This window comes from Orbicella franksi, chromosome 11 (genome assembly GCF_964199315.1).
Source record: "Orbicella franksi chromosome 11, jaOrbFran1.1, whole genome shotgun sequence".
Lineage (NCBI taxonomy): Eukaryota > Metazoa > Cnidaria > Anthozoa > Scleractinia > Merulinidae > Orbicella > Orbicella franksi.
Window position 1 is genome coordinate 13880157 of NC_138155.1, and position 20318 is coordinate 13900474.

The 20318-nt window shown below is 40.1% G+C and overlaps 2 protein-coding genes across 3 annotated transcripts; both read left to right on the forward strand.

The window, feature by feature from the left end:
* The first annotated feature begins 286 nt into the window (after positions 1–286).
* LOC145502792 (uncharacterized) lies at positions 287–4266 on the forward strand. The gene has a single exon (XM_081482174.1). It carries the CDS (start codon positions 739–741, stop codon positions 2467–2469), a length of 1731 nt encoding a protein of 576 aa, XP_081338300.1. The 5' UTR covers positions 287–738; the 3' UTR covers positions 2470–4266.
* A 3748-nt stretch (positions 4267–8014) lies between these two features.
* Positions 8015–20124, forward strand: LOC145502679 (uncharacterized). 2 transcript variants are annotated; one of them, XM_081482027.1, is made up of 5 exons: positions 8015–8082; positions 9185–9252; positions 11317–14009; positions 14662–14704; positions 17160–20124. In XM_081482027.1, exons 2-4 carry the CDS (start codon positions 9196–9198, stop codon positions 14678–14680), a joined length of 2769 nt encoding a protein of 922 aa, XP_081338153.1. In that variant the 5' UTR covers positions 8015–8082; positions 9185–9195; the 3' UTR covers positions 14681–14704; positions 17160–20124. The 2 variants fall into 2 exon arrangements, with proteins under 2 accessions (XP_081338153.1, XP_081338152.1); XM_081482026.1 differs by having other exon boundaries at positions 14662–20124.
* Positions 20125–20318: the final 194 nt, after the last annotated feature.

The following is a 20318-nucleotide window of genomic DNA, read 5'->3' on the forward strand; positions in this document are numbered from 1 at the left end:
ACGTTTTGCGTAACAAACGTTGTTGTCCTACATGCCTACTTCATCATAGTTAACTGATTTCCTTACCATTTACATATTTGTGTGCCTAAAGTGCAGGACTTGTTCGAGTGTGGTGCCTTCCTCATAACGAAGCAATTTTTTTTTTTATAAATAGTAAGTTACATCTATCCGACTAATCATTGCTCAGAGAATTTTGATTCAACAAACAAAATTACAAAGTCACTCTGAGGTCTTGTTGAATTAAGTAAAGTCCCTCTGAGGTCTTGTTGAATTAAGTAAAGGTAGTGTAATTACTTGAATTAGGCGTCAAAAACTTAGACGGATATACAAACGTTTCTACGATATGTTCGTCACTCGATAACAGCGAAAGTGCTTAGTTTCATTCCTAGTTCACAAAACTTCCAGCAAGCCGGAGGAGAATGTAGTTCAGCGGATAATCAAAGCTCGTTCTAATGGGTCTAATAACTGCAGTAGAACGGCCCATTGTCGATGTATTTATGTTGCTGACCTGTGGCTCATGAAAGACCGTAAACATGATTCAATTCATGAATCTGACAAGCCTTCCGTGATAGTCAAAAGAGCTTGCGGAAATTATGTAAATATTTGTACCTTCTGTCAACACATTATGTTTCAGAGTTGCCAGCTGAACGAAAATTGATGTAACACATTTTTCCTCCTAGTACGCCACACCCGAAAATACTGGACTAAAAGGTATCGAAATATTCTTAAACCGAAGTTATGGCTAATGATGAAACGGATCTATTTGATATCACGGTCGGTCTGCTTGTGAAAAAGGACCGAAGGACGGCGAGGAAGATGAAAGAAGAAGACTTCGTTCGTGAAATCGACTACCTTTCATTTCAGTTAGATGCAATTGCGAGATCGCATCTTCTGACAAGCATTACCTTGTTTAAGGAGGGTGTGCTCTCCCTTTTTAAACTATTAGATAAAAGTAACACAGGTAAATATCACACAGAAGCAGCGCCATCACCTAGAGAAACAACTGAAGAGACTGAACATATGGAAATTTTTAAGGAATCATCGTCAGATGCTATGAGCACACTTTCTCGAGGTCTAAAGGAATTGAAACTGACCAACTTGAATGAGACAGGTAACGAAACACTTAAAACGGCAAAAGAAGATTTTCACCAAGCCCGCCTGAAGGCAATAGAGGCCTTCAATAACGATGCTTTAAGCACGTTAGATCGTATTCATGCGATAGCCATTCGTGTTGGGGCGAAAATTCTCGAAAATGTGGATCACCCAGACGAGGCGTTAGCGGTGTGCAGAATGTCTCTTGAAGATTTACACTCCTTAAAAGGAGTGCCCGAAAGTTTTGGCGTGGAACTAACCCAAGGCTTCAGAGCCCACTTTAATAAGGCAGATCGCAGACAAATCATCGCGTCTGTCTGTCGAATAAATCGCGCCATTTACGATGTCATGTCAATGATCGGAATAAGTGGGGAGCTGCTGACGCTTCCCTTGATAGGAGAAGGAAAGGAAGCGGTAAACCCATTGCACGACTCAAGAGTCGCTGAAGTTCTGGGTAAACTAGACATGGAGCAGTTTTCCGTCCAGCCGTTGTCGCTTGGCCAAGAGGATGAAGAAGAAAACAAACCCAAGATACCGCAGGGTATTGCTGTAGACTCACAAGGTCACATTATTGTTGGCGACGACTGGGATCGCAATGTTAAGGTTTTTGATCACACTGGCCTGTTCCAGTACTCTTTTTCATGTCCTCTGAGTGACAATCCCAACGCACTTTCGAGTATTGCAGATGTAGCTACTGATCGTACTGACAACGTGTACGTCTTGATTGAAGCGGAGAAGTCGGCGACGGCACGCTACCAAGTGTATGTGGTCAAGAAACAGGCCACGTTACATTGCTTTCCTTTGAGAGAAGAGGTTGAAGAAGCCTTACGGCTAACATTGAACAAAAAGGATCATATTCTTGTGTTGGCACAGTCGGTAGACAGTTCTGACCAAAATACCAGAAGTATCGTGGAAGTTTACAACAAAGATGGAAAGTTTGAACACAGCTTTGGAGACCAACAGTTAAAATGTGCGCAAGATTTGAGTGTGAGTGGAGATGACCGAATACTGGTTCTGGACAGAGATGTGGATGACGTTCTGTCTATTCACGTCTTCTCTCCACATGGAGAACATTCATTCCACTTCAAAGTAAAGGAAGAACCCCACATCCCCAGATCAAGGCCCTCTGTTGCATGTTACCGAGCACTTAATCAAGTAGTTGTAGGTTACCCGTGTATGGTCTCTCACGGCAAAGGTCACTGTGTAAAAATTGCTGTATACACCATGCAGGACGAAAAACATGAAATTGTTCGCAGCATCGAACTTGCCACTGGTGAGCTGGTTTCTACTCGAGGAATTGCAGTAACTCTCAAGGGACACATCGCAATCGGTTTACTAGAAAAGAGCGAAGGTAACAGTAGAGTACTTGTTGTATAGGACAGGCAGTCTCGCAAAAACTGTACGAGTGTCTCTTTGACACTTCAGCTTTAAGACATCTGTATGAGGCTGTGAAGCATTGATATTGTAGGTACTGCTGTTGATCAATCATTTCATCTTCCTAATTTGATTTTAAATGGAACAAAGGTAGAGATCTGTGACGGGCGAGAAACATAAACTAGAAGCAGACAGTAGAGTTACTGAAGAAAAATTCAGTTTCTAGAATTGACTGGAACAAATGATGACATTTCTAAGTGAGAGAATAGGAAAATATTGCTGCAACCTGATTTTATGTTCCATACAGTTAATGATTAACGAGAAAAGCGTGGCTTTTAGACATCAGGAAATATATGTTTTAGATTTTATTAAATTTAATTGACTATAATTTATAACTGATAAAATAAGCACAGCTCCCCAGGCTGTCAAAGAAACGGTGAGAAATACCAAAGGCTTAAGTTTTCTCTTGTCATTATCAGAATGTTTTGATCAAACAGCCAGGTGCTGTTGTAACTTTCGGTGAAATGGAGTTCTTTATTTTAAAGTTGACAATTTTTAGCCTAGAAAAAAAATTGCTTAGAAAAATTTTATGTGCTAAAAAAATACATTCTTAACTACCAAACGCTAGGTTTTAGTTATGTAATTAGGCTTATATGTCAAGATGTTTATCAAAACGAAATCTTTCGTAATGTGACCTAGAGATTCATTTTCACCGTATGAATGTACGCGGTGTTGATCATTAATCTGAAGTAGTCCAGGTTGCCACGAAATGTCGGGGTTTATTTAAGATTAGTGAGTTTGGTGTAACATGTTGTAGTTGTTTTGAATTTTAACAAAACACAGATTTTAATTATTGGGTTTTGTTTTGATTTCATAAATAAAGCGAGTCGTTGTCACGGAACGAGTCACGTTTATTCAGTTGTTTTGTAGCCTAAAATTCTCGGTAACTTTGTCAGTCACGTTTGTTTAAAGAAAGTTTAGAGTTAGAACGTAATGAGTTCACCTGCGTGCCAAAAACAAACATATACGTATGCAAAGTGCATGTACAAGATTATTAATTCCATGAAATGTTTTTACATTTTAGTTGGATTGCGTTTGACGTAAGAAAAACACATACAACTCGAGTCGCTTCTTTTTCCTATGATGTCCCGAGCGTATGGATCCTAATGCCATGCGATTTCACGATTTGGACGCCATCTTGAACTGGCACATCTGGCCTCAAAACCATGCTACCGTTGGCTCGGGTCACGGTAATGAGCGTATCGCCTCGCGCTCGAATCCCGAGTCACCGCGGCTTCCAGATTTCTTCCAGGGTAAACTGTTTCGCACGTAGCACTAGAAAAGGAAAAGTATACCGCAGTTCACTCAAAGCATTTTGTTTACAGATGTTACAGCGATTCAGTTTTTTGCACCTCATTTTGCGAAGCAGATTCTACTGCATGAAATTACTGCATCAATAAAGACGTAAACAAAGTGTCCAGACGAGCTCTAGTAACTTCTTGGTTCCAAAATTTCCCTTTCCACCGTGAAAAGTGCAAGTACTGACAAATTAACGCTCTTTTTAAGGCGGATAGGTGGCCTCTGATTCTAATAAAGCTATCCAAAGTAAAACGAAGAAATTAACTTTCAGTTTTGGCCGCCATGAGCAAGATACGAAGTTCAATCACGACTTTATTATTTCCATTTTGAAATGCCACAGTTTAATCGCCCAAATACAGGATTATAGTCAGTACCAATATTTTATAGATCCAGTCACCGGTTTGTAACAACGCTAAGGAAAATTTAGCAATTTAGAGCAAAGAACAGTACGATTCTGCACGACACTGCATTTTGATTGGTTACTTTAAACAAACCTTGAAATCTGATTGGTTGTTTTGTTTTAGTGTTCCTATCTTATTGCATGCAATTTAGAACAAAATATGGTGCTATTCGTGAATAAATAGCACAGCTGAGAGCCAATCGGATTGCACTGATCACCAGTGATTTCACAATGGATCCAATAAAAGCGGGATGCCAACTCATTACAGACGACGCGCGTTCAGCCAATCAACATCAAGTAATCATGCCCTCTGTATTACCAAAGTGCTCTCGCGATTAAGAGAAAATGCTCTCTGTCTCAGCCAATCGGCATTCAGTAATGTTGTCCCGTGTGTGATAAATATATAAAAGAGGAGGGCTCCAGGAATATCAATTAAGATTCCGAGAATATAATGGATCAGCTGGATCGACGGAGCTCTACGTACTACTAACAGTCACGTTTTACGGCTTCAAGTTAATATATAGATTTAGGCCAGCCTAAGAGCGTAGCTCCTGGGCCGGGTTGTTCAAAGCCCGATTAAGCTAACTCAGGAAAAGGTAGAATTTTGAGGTTTTCTGTATATTGTTTGGCCTTCTGTTTTGAGTTTTGATAATCATATACACAAAACAAAGCAGCAAAAACCATTTGTATAGAAGAAAAAGTTCTAATTCGGTAAACTTTTAATCCTGGGTTAGCGTTAACGGGCTTCAGAACAATCCTGCCCTGTTTTCAACAAGTTAACCTGAGATGAGCCCGGGATCCAATCGATAACCAGCACTTGGTCAGCGCTCAACTTCAAAAAAAGGCGCGATCTCGATAAGCTTTAAACTTGAGCCCGCGATATAGTCACGTGATACTGGTCAACGGATACCTTGTTTTGACAGGTGTGAATTGATCATATCATGGTTTTCCGATATCAAAGAAGTACACGGTAAAACAAGGTTGCATGTCTCCGTCAACCTATCATTTGGAGTATGGCCGCCATGTTGCGCGACTCCGTCGTCGTCGTCGTTGTTGTCGTCGCCGTAGTGCGTAACGCGCCCACGAGTAATACCGCTAGCCATGATAACCATGAGAAAATCAACTCATGGGTTTCCTTTTCTTTCCTGTATGAGCAGGGGGCTCCGCTTGGCGGCTCCTCGAGCCGCCGGAGCTCCGCTATAATTAGACGTATTAAGGACCAAGACATAGATGACGTGTTATGGTCTTGGCCATTTGATGCAATGGCCATTGAAGCAAATATAGTAGGATTTGTAATTGGCGAGTGAGCGGCCATGAAAGCGGTCATTGCTAAAATTTGAAGGGCGACATGACGTTCTAGAGCTAAAATTAGGGTACAACCGGAAATCTAAGAAGCAAGCTTGCCTTCGAAAGCTCAAGCTATCTATTACTGGACCGCGTGCAGATTCGGTTTGTCCTCGAAAATAAAAGGAAACAAAAAATAAGTCTAGGAATTACTGAAGATCAGTTAGAAACTGAAATTAGTCTGAGGTCTAATAAAAAAACTGCTTTTTTTATTCATTTTAAGCCCTGCTTAGATATTATCTTTACCACTGAACAGCGTTCTAATAAAGAAGTTCGGCACATGAAGTACTAAGTTCTACGTTTGAATTAACTGCCAACGTATTATTTGGGTCGACCCAAATAGATAGCAGCCTCTGCACATGTAAAGTTAGTCAGCTGGACCAAACCAAACGAGGATCCATGATCCTCTCTTGAGCGGTTGTTATATAATGCTGTACATCCGGTTATGGCGTTTCGCTCGACGTTTCGCTCACAAAAGAGTAAACAAAAGCGGAAAAACAAACAAACAAATAAACAAGAAAAACAAGAAGAAAAGAAATCAATTCTGCTATCCTCTCCTCTATCGTGAGCTTGGGCTGCCTGTGGCGTGGTCGGCGTATAAAGGGGAGGGAGGTGGAAAGTTAGTTCCCTCCCAGGTCCCAACAATCGCGCTTCGCGCTCGAATTAAACTTCATCCCTCCTTACGATCTAATTCACTACGTTCAAACGAACGTAAATTATTTAGCACTTAAATATCCGCAAAACAGGTACAAAGAAGAATGGGTGGATCGCATGTAAAATAGAGAACGTGACCGGCTCGAAGGATAATAAGTGTAGGGTTGCAAGCGAGAGAGATCGAACGGAACTGCCGTAAAGTATAAATAGAAAGAAACGACCAATTACGACTTCGCAATAAGCGTCCTCCGACACCTAACACAGAAAATCCAGCGAGGAATGTGACGCTAAAATACCAGCGCAAAATGTACTCCTCTTTGTACGCCGACCACACAGGATAGGCCTAATGACCGCACTGTTCCTCTAACATGTTAATCATTGACTGATATTGAAAGGCTTTTAGTAACGATCTTTTAGATTCCGTTAGACCGTGAGATTTTGATTGAAACGTGACACAAACACAAAAGAAATGAAAAATAATTGTTCTACAAGGTAACCTCAAAACATCATTGTTAAACAATGGTGTTGTTAAAACAACAATCACTTAAAACTGGCTCGTACCGAGAGATATGGCATGTATCGTATGGGCACTTGGGCAAGATTTGTTTGAAATCAGAACTCGGTTTAAATAATCAAAAACCAAATTTAACAAATTGCCCGTATTTCACTCATTTTCTCATTTAATCCCAGATAGACTGACAACGGCCTGAATTCTGTATTCTACTAGAAGCGGAAAATCAGAAACCGTGTCAGAAAATGCGCTCAAGCACGTCCTAACTCAAGCAAAAGGAATAGTATTCTTGGATTGTTTAGATGATATTCAATTTACGGAACATTGTTTTCGATGAAAGTCATGGTATAAGAAAGTTCTATCAACAAGAAAACATTTGCTGGTTGTAATTCAAATCTATCAAGATAAAGATGAGACTGTCCACGTTTTTATTTGAGTTTTAATGCAACGGAGGATATAAAGTCCTGTTGATCCGCACAATCATGCATGATTATTTTGTCAGTTCCACAAACTGGCTGCACCTTACAATATCGACATGGTCGATCCGATGTCACTGAGTTCATGATTATCTCGGAAAATGAAAAGCGGCCAAAGTACTTTTAACAACCTTTGCTAATATATAATTCCCAATGTTTTCTGTTTTAAGTACTAACGGGTTTTTATTTGTCCTGTGAGTCAACACGAAAGCATTTAATTTACCGCTGTGTTTACACGTCGATAGCTACTTAAGAGCGGTCTTTGACTGATGGGTTATTTGTGTCGATTATGGGCTGATACTTCTACAAGGCTAGGTGATGTTCTAATTTGTGTGGGTTACTTGTGACTAGTCCTCTCCGCCTGAGTTTTAAGCGCTGATATAGATGGAATGTAAAATCGTTACGAGTTTGGTCGATTCCTTTCACCTCAGTTCCTTTTATTGTTATTTAAGTATCGAAAAGTATATTGTGAACAACATGTAACGTGCAACACGCATAGTAACACAAATCTGTTTTGAAAATCTTCTATTGATCCCCAGGTAACCAATCTGGGTAGCTACAATTAGCTTTGACTGATATCAGTAGAATTTACGGCTGTACGATTTTAGTAAAATTTCTTTTATTTGATAAATTAATGATTCTCCGTTTAGTGAATTCTTGAAAGCTATAGCTATTTACAAAGATATAAAAAGACAAAAAGGGGAGTTCATAGCAAATATATAAACAGGCTCCAAACACTCTTGTCAGTTACTATGGTACGAGCGCAATATTATATGTTCTTTTCTGTTTGTAAATTTTAGGAGCGAGTGCTCGCCTGAAGCTCAGTCTGTTGAAAGACATCGTAACGTGAATAAGCCAGAGAAGAATTGCAAGTATCCTTTGAACTTATAAATAAGTAAAGAAAAATAAACAAATAAATAAACAAACAAACAAACAAACAGTGAGTTGAAAATCAGAGTGCTAAATTGATCAGTGCAGGATTTATCTTTCCTAAACCCTACCTGATTACATTGCAGTTGTGTGTCTAGGACATTTTGCAGCTTGTCAAGAATGATATAGTCTCCTCCGCAGCCGTTTTTTGGGATGTCACGCAGCGGGGGAGCGTTACGTGACATCCCAAAAAACGGCTGCGGAGGAGACTAAGGATGGTAAGGTAGAATACCCACCCTGCTGAGGTAAATGAATCAAAATAAACTTTTGAAAGTTCAATGATTATCCTTAGAGTGGCAATATGACCAGTGCAGGATTTACCTTTTCAAAACCTTACCTGATTACACTGCAGTTGTTTTTCCAGGGTATCTGTCAGCCTGTCGAGGATGATATAGTAGAATCAGATGCCTTCCTGACGTAAATGAATCCGGCAAAGTAAACTTTTAAAGGAAAGACCGATACAAACATAAGTTGATGTTAAGATAAAACTACCATATACACGTCCATGTATGTTTAGAAAAAGAAGTAAGGAAGTCATTAATGCATGATATTTGGGTATTACAGCCCATGAATGAACTCTGGTCAGCCAATGAGATTCCAGAATTCCATATGGCACACGACTTTTGAATATTACATAACACACTGTTGTGTAAGTCCGGCATCTTTTTGTGCCCTTGTAAAGGATGTTTAAAAAAGTTTTTTTTTGTTTTTTTTACTGACAAAAAGAAGAAACGAAACTTGGATAGTTCCTGCACGTGCTGAGTCGATGGTCTCAATGAAAGTTATCTTCGTATCTACTCATAGTTTATTGATAAGCTTACGATTGCAGTTTTTTTCCTCGGATGAGCTAAATTAAAAATAAACAACAACAATAACAAGAAAACAAACAAACAAAACAGACAAACAGTCAAAAAGATGATACTTAAATAGTCTTTTTCGTGTTGTTTTATTTAGTTATAAGCTAACGAGTTATTTGAAGAAGTAGAATTACATTATCGATATATGAACTCTTCGAAAGATGGTCCTTAACACATCTACTATTAGAACCAAACGGAATGTCTGCAAGTGAAGGGAAAGACGAAACCAATTTAGACATTGCAGCTGAAGATCAGGTATTTAAAAACTTTATATTTCTGTCAGTATCGCAGTAACTGATTTCAACGAAATGCTTTGATAGAAATGTTACCTTACAACGACAAATTTGGAGACAGATCAAGTAAGAAATCACTTTCTATATTGCGTCTAAATTTTTGAAAACATAGCCGTCAGTCACCGATTGGCAGAAGTGACGCTGTCTGTGGGATAAAACTAAAATCCATTTCAACTGCCCTAGCCTTTTTATCTATAAAATTCCCAGATAATTTAATTTACATATCTACCCAGCGTCTCATACTTTCCATCTTAATACACCTATCAATGTCAGGCCGGGGGGAGTGGGAAGGGGGGGGGCATCCCTACTCTGAGTCTCGGCAAGCCCCTTCCCGATTATGCTAGCATTTTTTGGCATTATTTGGTTAAACAAGCATTTTTTTTTGCACACTTTTTCTGTGCAAAGGAATGCTAGCATTATTAAGCATTTTGCATAACTTTGATCTAGATTTCCAACCTCGTTCCCAGGGCTTTTCCCTTTGAAGGGAAAAGTCCTGGGGACGAGGTTGCTAGATTTCAGCACTGCTAAAATTTTAGATTCAAAAGCATTGTGATGATTTGCTTTGTGTTTGAGAGAAGGATCTCAGTAACTGAAGTATCAACTGAGTGCATCTGAACTGACTCGAAAGAAGTCTGGACCTTACTGGTCAGCGGTTAACTTTTAGAGGCCGTTCACGCGCTTGCTCAAATAAGATGACGTCGGCCAGTGTCATGCCATCTTCTCGAAACTTGCAGCTCATAGAAGGAAATTCTGACGGAGAACCGATAGAACAATCCCTTCAACGACAGCTCGAGATTGATCTTTAGAATAAACCAGTGAAAACGAGCAACAGAATTGTGCTCTTGTTGACTACCTCCAGGCCAGCGTCATGTCACAGTACAACAAGCGTTAAGGACTTGGAACGTCAATTAACTGTTAATCATTGGACAAGATTTGGCTGTATCAAACAATTAAGCGCTTTTCATAAGTCAGTTGATGATAAGCACACATGATGCCTGAGTTTGTACGTTTTGCTTGAAATAAAACAAAGCATTTTCTGGAACCAAGGTAGCATTACTTTGAGAATCGAGCATAATTTGAGCAATTTCTTTGGCGTTAAACGAGAATTGCTAGGAGCATAAAATGCCAGTTTTATTAGCATAATCAGGAAAGGCCTAGTCTCGGCCCCAGGGTAGGGACATTTGATTTTCTGCGAAGAGGAATAAGACATAAGTACGGAGGGGGGGGGGGGGGAGCGCTCTCACCCCTGCGCCTTCCCTGCTCCCCCATGAACACGTAAGAACATGGCTGTTTTAAACATCAACACCTGTTTTCAATATTAAAACAAGATATTAAAGTGGTAGCATTTGGGAACTATTCGATCTGATTTTACCCATTTTTCGGGCCCTAAGGTTAGGAGTTTGACCAAAAATTCTTCTGAAATCGAATGCCCTGCATAAGTACGGTTCCCCCACCTGGAGCTTGACATCAATACGTGCATCATTTGCAACAAGAAGGTTGTTTAATAGTAGTTTCTCACTCGCACTTCTTAATTATTTTTCACCAGAAATAAACTTAAACTCCTGTTTGACAACCATTCAAAACTCTCGTCCCCAAAGTAATACACCTGAAACCCTCTCCTCCCACTCTATTTGCATCGAGGGATTGATTTGCAGTCGATTTGCTAATAGAGCTGCAAATAAGCAAGGCTGACACTCATCCGGTAGGAAAACTTAATGCGACATCAACATGATAGAGTCCAAACTGAAAGCCCAGATGCAACCGTGGTTGGGTCTCGTCGGCACGGTGTAGCAGCAAAAAGTAGAGCGACCTCAGCCACGAAGACCAAATGCACGTCAATCCAAATACTCGCGAATTGGCCAACGTCACTCGACATGTAAAAGGACAATAGGCAATGAATCCGGAATATCATAAATTACATCTGTTTTACCATGACACTCTTATTGAATACCAAGCATTAACTACATTACGTTCTGAAAGTGTTCTAATTTTTGAAAACACGTGTTAAACTTTCTCACATTTTCAGCCTTACGGAGTATGCGATCCCACAACAAACAGACACTCATACCGCTGTCTTGGAGTGAAATTCTACGATTCAAAGGATTTCAAAAAAGCCCTAGAGTACCACAAGCTGGACCTTGATCATGCCCAACACACCGGAAACACAGCTGCTGAAGGGCGCGCCTATTCTGATCTTGGCCTTACTTATGAATCCCTAGGTGAACTGGAAGAGGCCATGGACTGCCACCTGCGACACCTCAGTATTACCAAAGAGCTCAGAAATAAAGACGAAGAAGCAAAAGCGTACGGTAACCTAGGTAATGTTTATAAATGTCTCGGAAAGGTAAAGAAGGCCGTAGCGTACCACGAGCTGGACCTTAGTATTACCAGTGCTATTGGGGACAAAGCTGGAGAAGCACGTGCATATACCAACCTCGCCAATGCTTATTGTTATCTCGGTGAGCTTGATAAAGCCCTCCAATATGAACTGAAAGTGGTTAGCATTTGCAAGGAATTGAAAGACAAAAGTGAAGAAGGAAATGCATATGGTAGAATTGGCGTTGTTTATCAGCACATGGGTGATTTCACACAGGCCCTAGAGTACCACCAGCAACAGCTCGATATTGCCAAGGATCACGAAGATAGATCTGAGCAGGCACGTGCATATCGTAATCTTGGCATTGATTATAAATCTCTCGGGGATTTTAATAACGCCCTGGATTGTCATCAACATGCTCTTAACCTTGCCAAAGAAGTAAGAGACAGAGCCGAAGAAGGATTTGCACTTGGTAATCTTGGCGTTGTGTATAACAACATCGGTGATTTCAAGGAAGCCCTCATACACCTCAATGAATATAAGAAAATTTCAGAGGACAATGAGGACAAACTTGGACAGCGACAGGCTTACGCCAATCTTGGTGTCACTTTCCAGGGGCTTGGTATGTTTGAAGAGGCCATTGAGAACCACCAAAGTCGTCTTGCCATGTCTCAAGAAGCTGGAGACAAGACTTCACAAGGTGGCGTGTATGCAAATATTGGCATTGCCTATCACTGCCTTGGTAGATTAGACGAAGCGGTAAAGAACCATCTGCAAGATCGTAAAATCTCCATAGAGATTGGAGACAAGGCTGGACAAGGACGCGCGTGTGCTAATCTTGGCATGGCTTATTTTGATCTGGGTGATTTCGAAAACGCTCTCACGTTTTACCAGCAAGATCTTAGTTTTGCCAAAGCCGCTAAGGACCTTACTGGGCAAGGTCGGGCACTCTGTAATATTGCTCGTGTTTTCTACTCTCAGGGCGATTTAGTTTTAGCAGAGAAATTTTTCCAAATGAGCCTTACATTTACTGAGAAGATGAGAAGCCTTCTTCGCTCCAAAGACGACTGCAAAATCAGCCTTCGGGATCGCTATGACAAGTGGTACACCACTTTATGGAACGTTCAGTTACAACTAAACAAGACCGTTGAAGCTCTCTCTACAGCTGAACGAGGGCGTGGACAAGCTCTAATGGACCTTATGGAAATGCAATACGGTTTAAAAGTACCTCAGACGGAATCGGGAGAGCAGATTGAGAAAAACACTTCCGTGTCACAATACATCTCATCACAAGTCGTATTTGTAGCAGTGGACAACGACGCAGTTTTAAATTTCTGGGTACTTGACAAAGAAAATCAAGTTAAATTCGTCCGAAAGAAAACTGATACAGATTTGAAAGGTTTGGTGGAAGAGGCTTACCAGAACATTGGTGTCAAGAAACCAGTTAAGTGTGACGATCGTTCGCTGGATGAATCATCAGAGGAAAGAGAACTTGGTCATAGCCCTGAAGGCGATGGCTCTTCAGTAAAAGAGAATGCCCAAGACGCTTTAAAAATACTGTACAATGAAGTAATCGGCCCGTTCTCAGATATTATCAAAGATGGCCAAATTACTATTGTTCCTGATGGTCCTTTGTACTTTCTTCCTTTTTCCGCACTCAAGGATAAAGAATCCAGGTATTTTTCTGAAACGTTCAGTGTTCGACTTGCTCCTTCACTGACCAGTCTGAGACTGTTGGCAGAGTGTCCAGACGAGTACCATTGTACGACTGGTGCATTGCTGGTTGGAGGTCCATGGGTGGAAAGTGTACGTATCAGAGGAAAAAGAGTGCCACAGCTCCCGTCTGCCAAAGAGGAAGTTGAAATGATTGGGAAGATTCTGAAGAGTGAACCTCTTATTGGAAAAGAAGCAACGAAAGCTAAAGTCCTATGTAGACTCGACTCGGTTTCCTTGGTGCACATTGTAGCTCATGGTAGTGCAAAAACCGGTGAAATTGTTTTGTCTCCGAACCCAACCTCGTCCAAAAGACCCAAGGAGGCAGACTTTCTTTTGAAAATGAAGGATGTGTTGAATGCGAAGTTGCGAGCCAAGCTTGTCGTCTTAAGTTGCTGTCATAGCGGTCGAGGAGACATTAAAGCTGAAGGTGTAGTCGGTATTGCACGTGTGTTTCTGGGTGCTGGTGCTCGTTCTGTTTTAGTTTCTCTGTGGGCGATTGATGACAAAGCCACTCTAGGGTTTATGAGATATTTCTACCAGCATCTGATGGATGGAAACTGTGCAAGTAAGTCAGTGAATCAAGCCATGAAATGCATGAGAGAATCTGACGACTTCAGTGAAGTGAGATACTGGGCACCATTCGTACTGATTGGCGATGACGTAACAATGAACTTTGCTGAAATCAGGTGAGAGATGAAATACTTTGTGAAGGACTACCTGTCTAATGTATATGATACGAGGTCATACTGATCAAAACAGACTTTTTATGAGGGATTTGTGTAGTTGGAGGAAGTCGTGCATCTTTTAAGCGACAAATTGATTTCACTTATTTTCTTTTTCAAAGATCGTTTAGATTTATCACAAAAATTACCATGCAACAAAAGTTACACTTACATTACAAAACTTACACTACTGACAACGATACAACAGATTCGTTACAGATAAACTACATACAGTGAGTTACTACATAATTTTCTTTATGGATCTTATACACTTTACTATTTTACAAGCAAAAAAGTCTACAGGAACACTGTACTAGTCAAAAAGGTATTTAGTATTCTCATAGTAGGACATTTTAGTGTTTTTTTCTCATCAATTTACCTCATTCATGTACGTAGACTCTTAAACCTTCAGCAGACCTTCAACGGATACCAATCATTGTCTACTTTATCTATCAAATCCTGTAAAATTATGATTATTCCTAGTGTTAACTATCATTCACGGGTGGCTTAGGCACGTAGAAATCTATGGTCCATCGTTTTAACTACCTCGTCAGTTTAGAACACAAGCTGCACGATCAGTTGTGTTAGAAAGTTTTCTCTTTCATTTTTTTTCTAGTACCTTATCAGCTATGTAACTATGCAAAGACTCCTGGATTTAGGTGAGTTATATTGCTTTATTTTTCACTTCATTTTTAATTGTTGTACAAAGTTCTTAAAGGGGCTCAGTCACGGTTTTTTGAGTTATTTTGGGCACATGCAAAATTACCTTTAAATGGTAGGAAACCTGAAAATAACAGTTTAATAAGATAGAAAAACACCAAAGAGATAATGATAAACCATAAAGGAACAAGGATGGCTAAAGATGGAGAGGATTAACAGGGATTACAAACGACGAATTTGAAAAATTGAGGCTAAACTTGTCAATGTGCGCAAACCGTGACTGAGCTCCTTTAAGCTGTCTCAGATCAATGGGCCATTTCCAAGTTGCCGTTTGCCTCTGTTTCAAAACGAGTCTAAGTGCGAAACCATTCAGATGAAAATGAGTTTGATTTACGTGAAAATGAACATGCGAGTGAAACTAATTTTCACATGATTGGTTTCGCACTTAGACTCAGTCGCACTTAGTCTTGAAAAAGAGGCAGAAGTCAACTCGGAAATGGCTTATTAAAGCAGAAATTCCGAAGCTACGGAAGTGTGTTGCCAGTAAGGGATAAAATGTCCATAAGTAACCGTAAAATACGTAACTGTGATGGTATTGCAATTAAACTATTACGAGTAAACTTCTTCAAAACGAGCGACGGGGTGACGAGTGCGAGTGAGTCTGACGTAAGTTCTGGATGTCATTTTAACAACTGTCAGTGATTGTAGTAACATTCATGTCACTTTAAAGTGCTACTATGATCAAATTTTGACCTTTTTGTCTTCTTCGATGTTTCAAATGTGTAGGTGCTAAATACTTACCAAGCCAGGTTTGAAGTCTTTCTCTCCCCGAGAAGTGCGACTAATTGAGCCGCGATTTCTCGCTTTGACTTCCCGCCATTCAAAATTCAAATACGGCCGCGTACTGCCGAGAGAGCTGGGGCGGGAGAGGAAGTGACGTCATTCAACCAAGACAGCATAATAAACGTGGCTACTTCAGTATGCAGATAGTGAGCTCTCAGTTAGTTATTTCATCCGAATTGTGCCTTGGGGGCTTTGAGTTTTAATTGAGTCATCTCAGCGTGTTATCGACTTGACCGCGAGATGATTGGATAGCGTCACGAGACAGACCGCTAATAGGGACTTTAAGATTTAGGACGCGACGGCTCTAAGACGTCGCCGGAAGTAGATTTCCAAGCAAGATGCACATTGCGCATGCCTAAGCCGTCGTCCTACTCGTGTCACGTCGCATCGAGAACGTGAATTTTCGAATACTGGCATCGTATACAAAACATGAGTGTTAGTCATTCTTGTGCTACAGAAAATGTTGTTCTATTCTCCTAAACATTTAAAATTTATATTTTCCAACCACGTACGCAGTTTGTCAATTTGCATCGCAAAAAAGTTAAGATTCTGACGTTTTCTTTTAACATTGTTTACAGGTGTCTAAAGCATGGAAATATGCCATCGTCAGCCAAACCGTCGATTCCAAGTATTAAATTGTACCGCTAATAATATGTACGAAATCTTATATTTTTGAATGGCAACAAGTTCCAAACAGTTTCGTCGTCTTTTGTACACATCATTTCCGAAATTTGACCTGTGTATTAGCTGAGAAAAAAAGCCTGTTCATGTTTCGCCGTAGCACACTTGTCTTGCAACGGCGATTAAAAATTGTGAGATTTCTTGCACTTTATTTTTTTGTTGGTTATGATTCGTGACAAGCGACCTGTGTTGAGACTTGAAAACGAAAAAATATCAAACTTTGAAAAAAGAATAATACATGTTAATAAATCGCCCTTAACACTGGGTTTCAAAATTGTTTATCTTTTTGTACAGCAGCGACGGCGCTGTGTGCATCGCGTTGCAAAATGTAATGTTATTTTTCCTTTGCTAACAACGGCGTTCTAGTTCCAGTCTTTGATCGGTCACCGCGTTCTAAAAGCCGTCACTCCTAAATCTTAAAGGGGCTCAGTAACGGTATTTTGAGTTATTTTGGCCAAATACAAAATTACCTTTAAATGGTAGGAAACCTGAAAATAACAGTTTAATAAGATAGAAAAACACCAGAGAGATAATGATAAACCATAAAGGAACTAGGATGGCTAAGGGTGGAGAAGATTAACACGGATTACAAACGACGAATTTGAAAAATTGAGCCTAAACTTTTCAATATGCGCAAACCGTGACTGAGCTCCTTTTAAGTCCCTATTGTTACTAACAGTTGTGAACGCGGTAATGGCGGACAGGTTTTTGCCGCTTTACGTTGGGCTATATTCAGGCGGCAAAATGTAAGACTGAAGAAATTTACGAGAGTCTGCCTTTCTTTGAACCTATATTTTAGGTTTTTATGGAAAAAAGCTGGGAAAAAAAGTATGAAAATTTCGTCATAGTAGCACTTTAATTCTTTTCTCAGTTCAATAAGAATTTATCACGGCTTTGTTTTGCAAGGACGTTCTGTCAATTCTCTTTCAGTGTTCTCTTTGTGATGGCCACGAGCAAAAAGGCGTCACGAAACCTGCCAAGATATTCTCATCCATCCTCATCTCTAACGCTGTTGGGGGAACTAGCTTCCTCTTCAAAAGGCAGGATCGCGACTTTTGATAGAATGTATTCTACGTATTTGATTTGAATCGCGTGTTTAGTTATATCTTATTACCTTATTGAAAATTGTAGGAATGACTATATCCATCGGATCCCTGAGGAACCGAGGGGATTTTTTTCAGTTGATCACGAATTGGATGTTGGTTATCCTGCGCGTTTAGCAGAATAATTTACATGAAAATGTAACTTAAAATTTAGTAATCTCCATGCGTTCAAAACGGTGCCATATAGAATTAGCTACGGCATTAATATGTGTATGTATGTAATATGTATACTAAGGTGATTCCTCACATTTGCATTGCGCATCCTTACAGCGCATAATTTATGGTGTCATTCGCGGGCGTTCGTGCACGTGCACATTGAAAACATGGCGGATTTGTTTTGATATTGAGTTCTGTCAGTTGAAAAATGGCTATAGCTCACTATTGAGCTCGGGCACCCCAGCTTTTTTTCCAGTCATTTTAATCAACTAATCATTAGCTTTGCGTGAAAAAAGACTGATCTGATTTCTATTATCGAAAATTGAATAAATAAGGAAAATAGCAACTGCAAAGTAGTCTTTTCTGTTTTGCAGTTTGCTAGCCGTGGCAAGCAATTTGGTTCCAATATTTTACCAAGGATTTAGCTGTCTCTCAAAATCAAACTTAAAAAATTTATTCATGTCCGACACAAGTATTGACTGTAGTTTGAGGCGTGTTTTCACGAGTCTGGGCTCACAAAGAGTTAATAATAACTTGAAATGCGTTCTTGTAATAAGCATTAAATATTGCTAAAATGGGACATTTTTAATGCCTCACTGCTCCTTAGCGAGCACGGGCACCCCCTCCCCCCTTTTTATTGTATAATTAAAGTTCTCATATGATAAATATTCAGTGGACAAAGTTTAAACAAAAATCTATTGGCAGTTTTATTTCAGGGGAATCACCTTAATTGGCCACTCCCCATTGGGTTTTTCAGGGCCAATATAAACAAACAATGATAAATAAATATTCAAATAAACATAACTAGGTTAAGAATCCCAACTGGCGGGAGGCAGATCAGTGGGCTATTTACAAGCGCAGCCGAGAAGTTGAACTCAGGGGTACCGAGACCAACATCAGCTAGCGGTCAGAACGGGATTTGAACCCGGGACCTACGGATTTCAAATCCGGCGCTCTAACCACTCGGCCACGCTGCCTTATTGCTGCGTTATTGTGTTATTGTACATTATGAGAGGTTCGAATTTCAAAGCTTTATTACAAGCAATTTCGAAAGGCTGATACTGCTTGAAAAAGACTTTGCGAGACACCAACACGGCAAGAACCGAAATATCACGTGTTTCGGGACGCAAGAAGTCAAATTGTCACGATGGTGGCCCGCAAAGCAAAATTACGTGTACTTGGACAAAGCCAATCCAAACGTTAAAACGCATGGCCACAACCATGCTATGTAAAGTTAGCAGCGTTATTGTGGGCGGTATCTTGCATTTTGAAGTTTCACATTTATTCCAGAAGCCAATATTTGGATATTTTAACAAATTAAAATAGAGTTTGTGGGGCTTGTTACTCGGTAGCCTCGTAGTAATAAATATAGTTTCATCCTGATTTTTTTTTTACAATATAGAAACTTGGCTTTTACTGTTTATTGTAATTGATGTACCTATGGTGCGTATAAAAGCGACTTCACGACCATCGTAATGTTGTACTTAAACAATAATGGGAGGAGGGAGTGGGGCCATGTTGGTGAATGTGAGGGGAGAATTTGCCGATATTCATAACCATAAAAAAGCCAACAGTTAGCAGTCAAGTGAAAGTCCAATAACCATGGTAACCACCTGTCTATCTGTATTATCGTGTAACACTTTGTAGTGAGAACTACCTGAAGTTGTAAGTAGTTAATATTTACGAGCAGAATGACTGACTGCCTATCATGGAAAAGCCTAGAACAACAATGAGCTTATTGGCAGCCAATAGGGGTTTAGGATTACTAAACGAAATATTAGATCACTTGTTTAGAGTCTAGCATAAATACAGGTGTTTTGTAAATTGTTCTTCGGTTAGACCCCCGGTGGTGGGACGCCGGATACCACTATCCCGTATTGGTTATGTTTTACGTTCTGAGTACGTTACTGGATTAAACTCTACTGTTGGACCCAGGTAACTGCGTATTCTCTGTCTTCCCGTTCGATTGTTTTGCCGTAACAGATCCGGAGTCCTCTAGGAGTCTGACCGCAAACTCCGTCGCTGCAAGCGTGTTTCCCTCTGGATTGTTGTAACAAGGATAACAACTTAAGCGGCCCAAAAACCTGTTATCACATGAACCAAATCAATCCTGTGGGAGCTGAACTGCTTTTCCACGCGAACGTTTTCTTTTGTTTTAATACACAAGCATGGTCACGTGAGTTGCAGACGCTCTAGATACAGTTACGTTTTGGTTTATAACCGAAGACTTAAAATACTTTTCTTCTTAAACAAATTGAACAAATTGACCAAATCTGCCGTTAGACACTTTTAAGAGCTAAGGCAGTTGTCCCTTCACTTATCTTAACTCATGAAATTTCTATCCTCCTTATATACCTCTGGTCTGAAATAGGTACCTGTTTGGGGCGAAGCATTCGGGAGAGTACCTCTAGATGGTTTATTGTTTGTTGTAGTAATTGTACCGATCGAGTGGAGCGCAATTCAGGAAATAGTCAGGTAATCAGGCAAGTAATTTCAAATTGGCCGAACGAATAGCGCGAGGCAGATTTGAAATGACGAGCACGATTATCCCTGAATTGCACAACCCGAGGTCCAGTTACTAACTTATTAGTATCGATAATAAGGTTTAGCATTAGCATTAGGATTTTGAGTAAGATCACACACTCCGGAAAAGGTTTTTTTCACTCTGTAGTTTCTGTTTATTAAACTTTTAAGTTATAGCTTTTCGTCAAAGTCGGGAACTTCATGACTCAGGAATCATTTACGGACAACAGAGATCCATTCTTGCTGATGATATTCCACCTAAAATTTCGAAACACCGTTACTGGAGAGGAATTTTCTTTAATTCAGT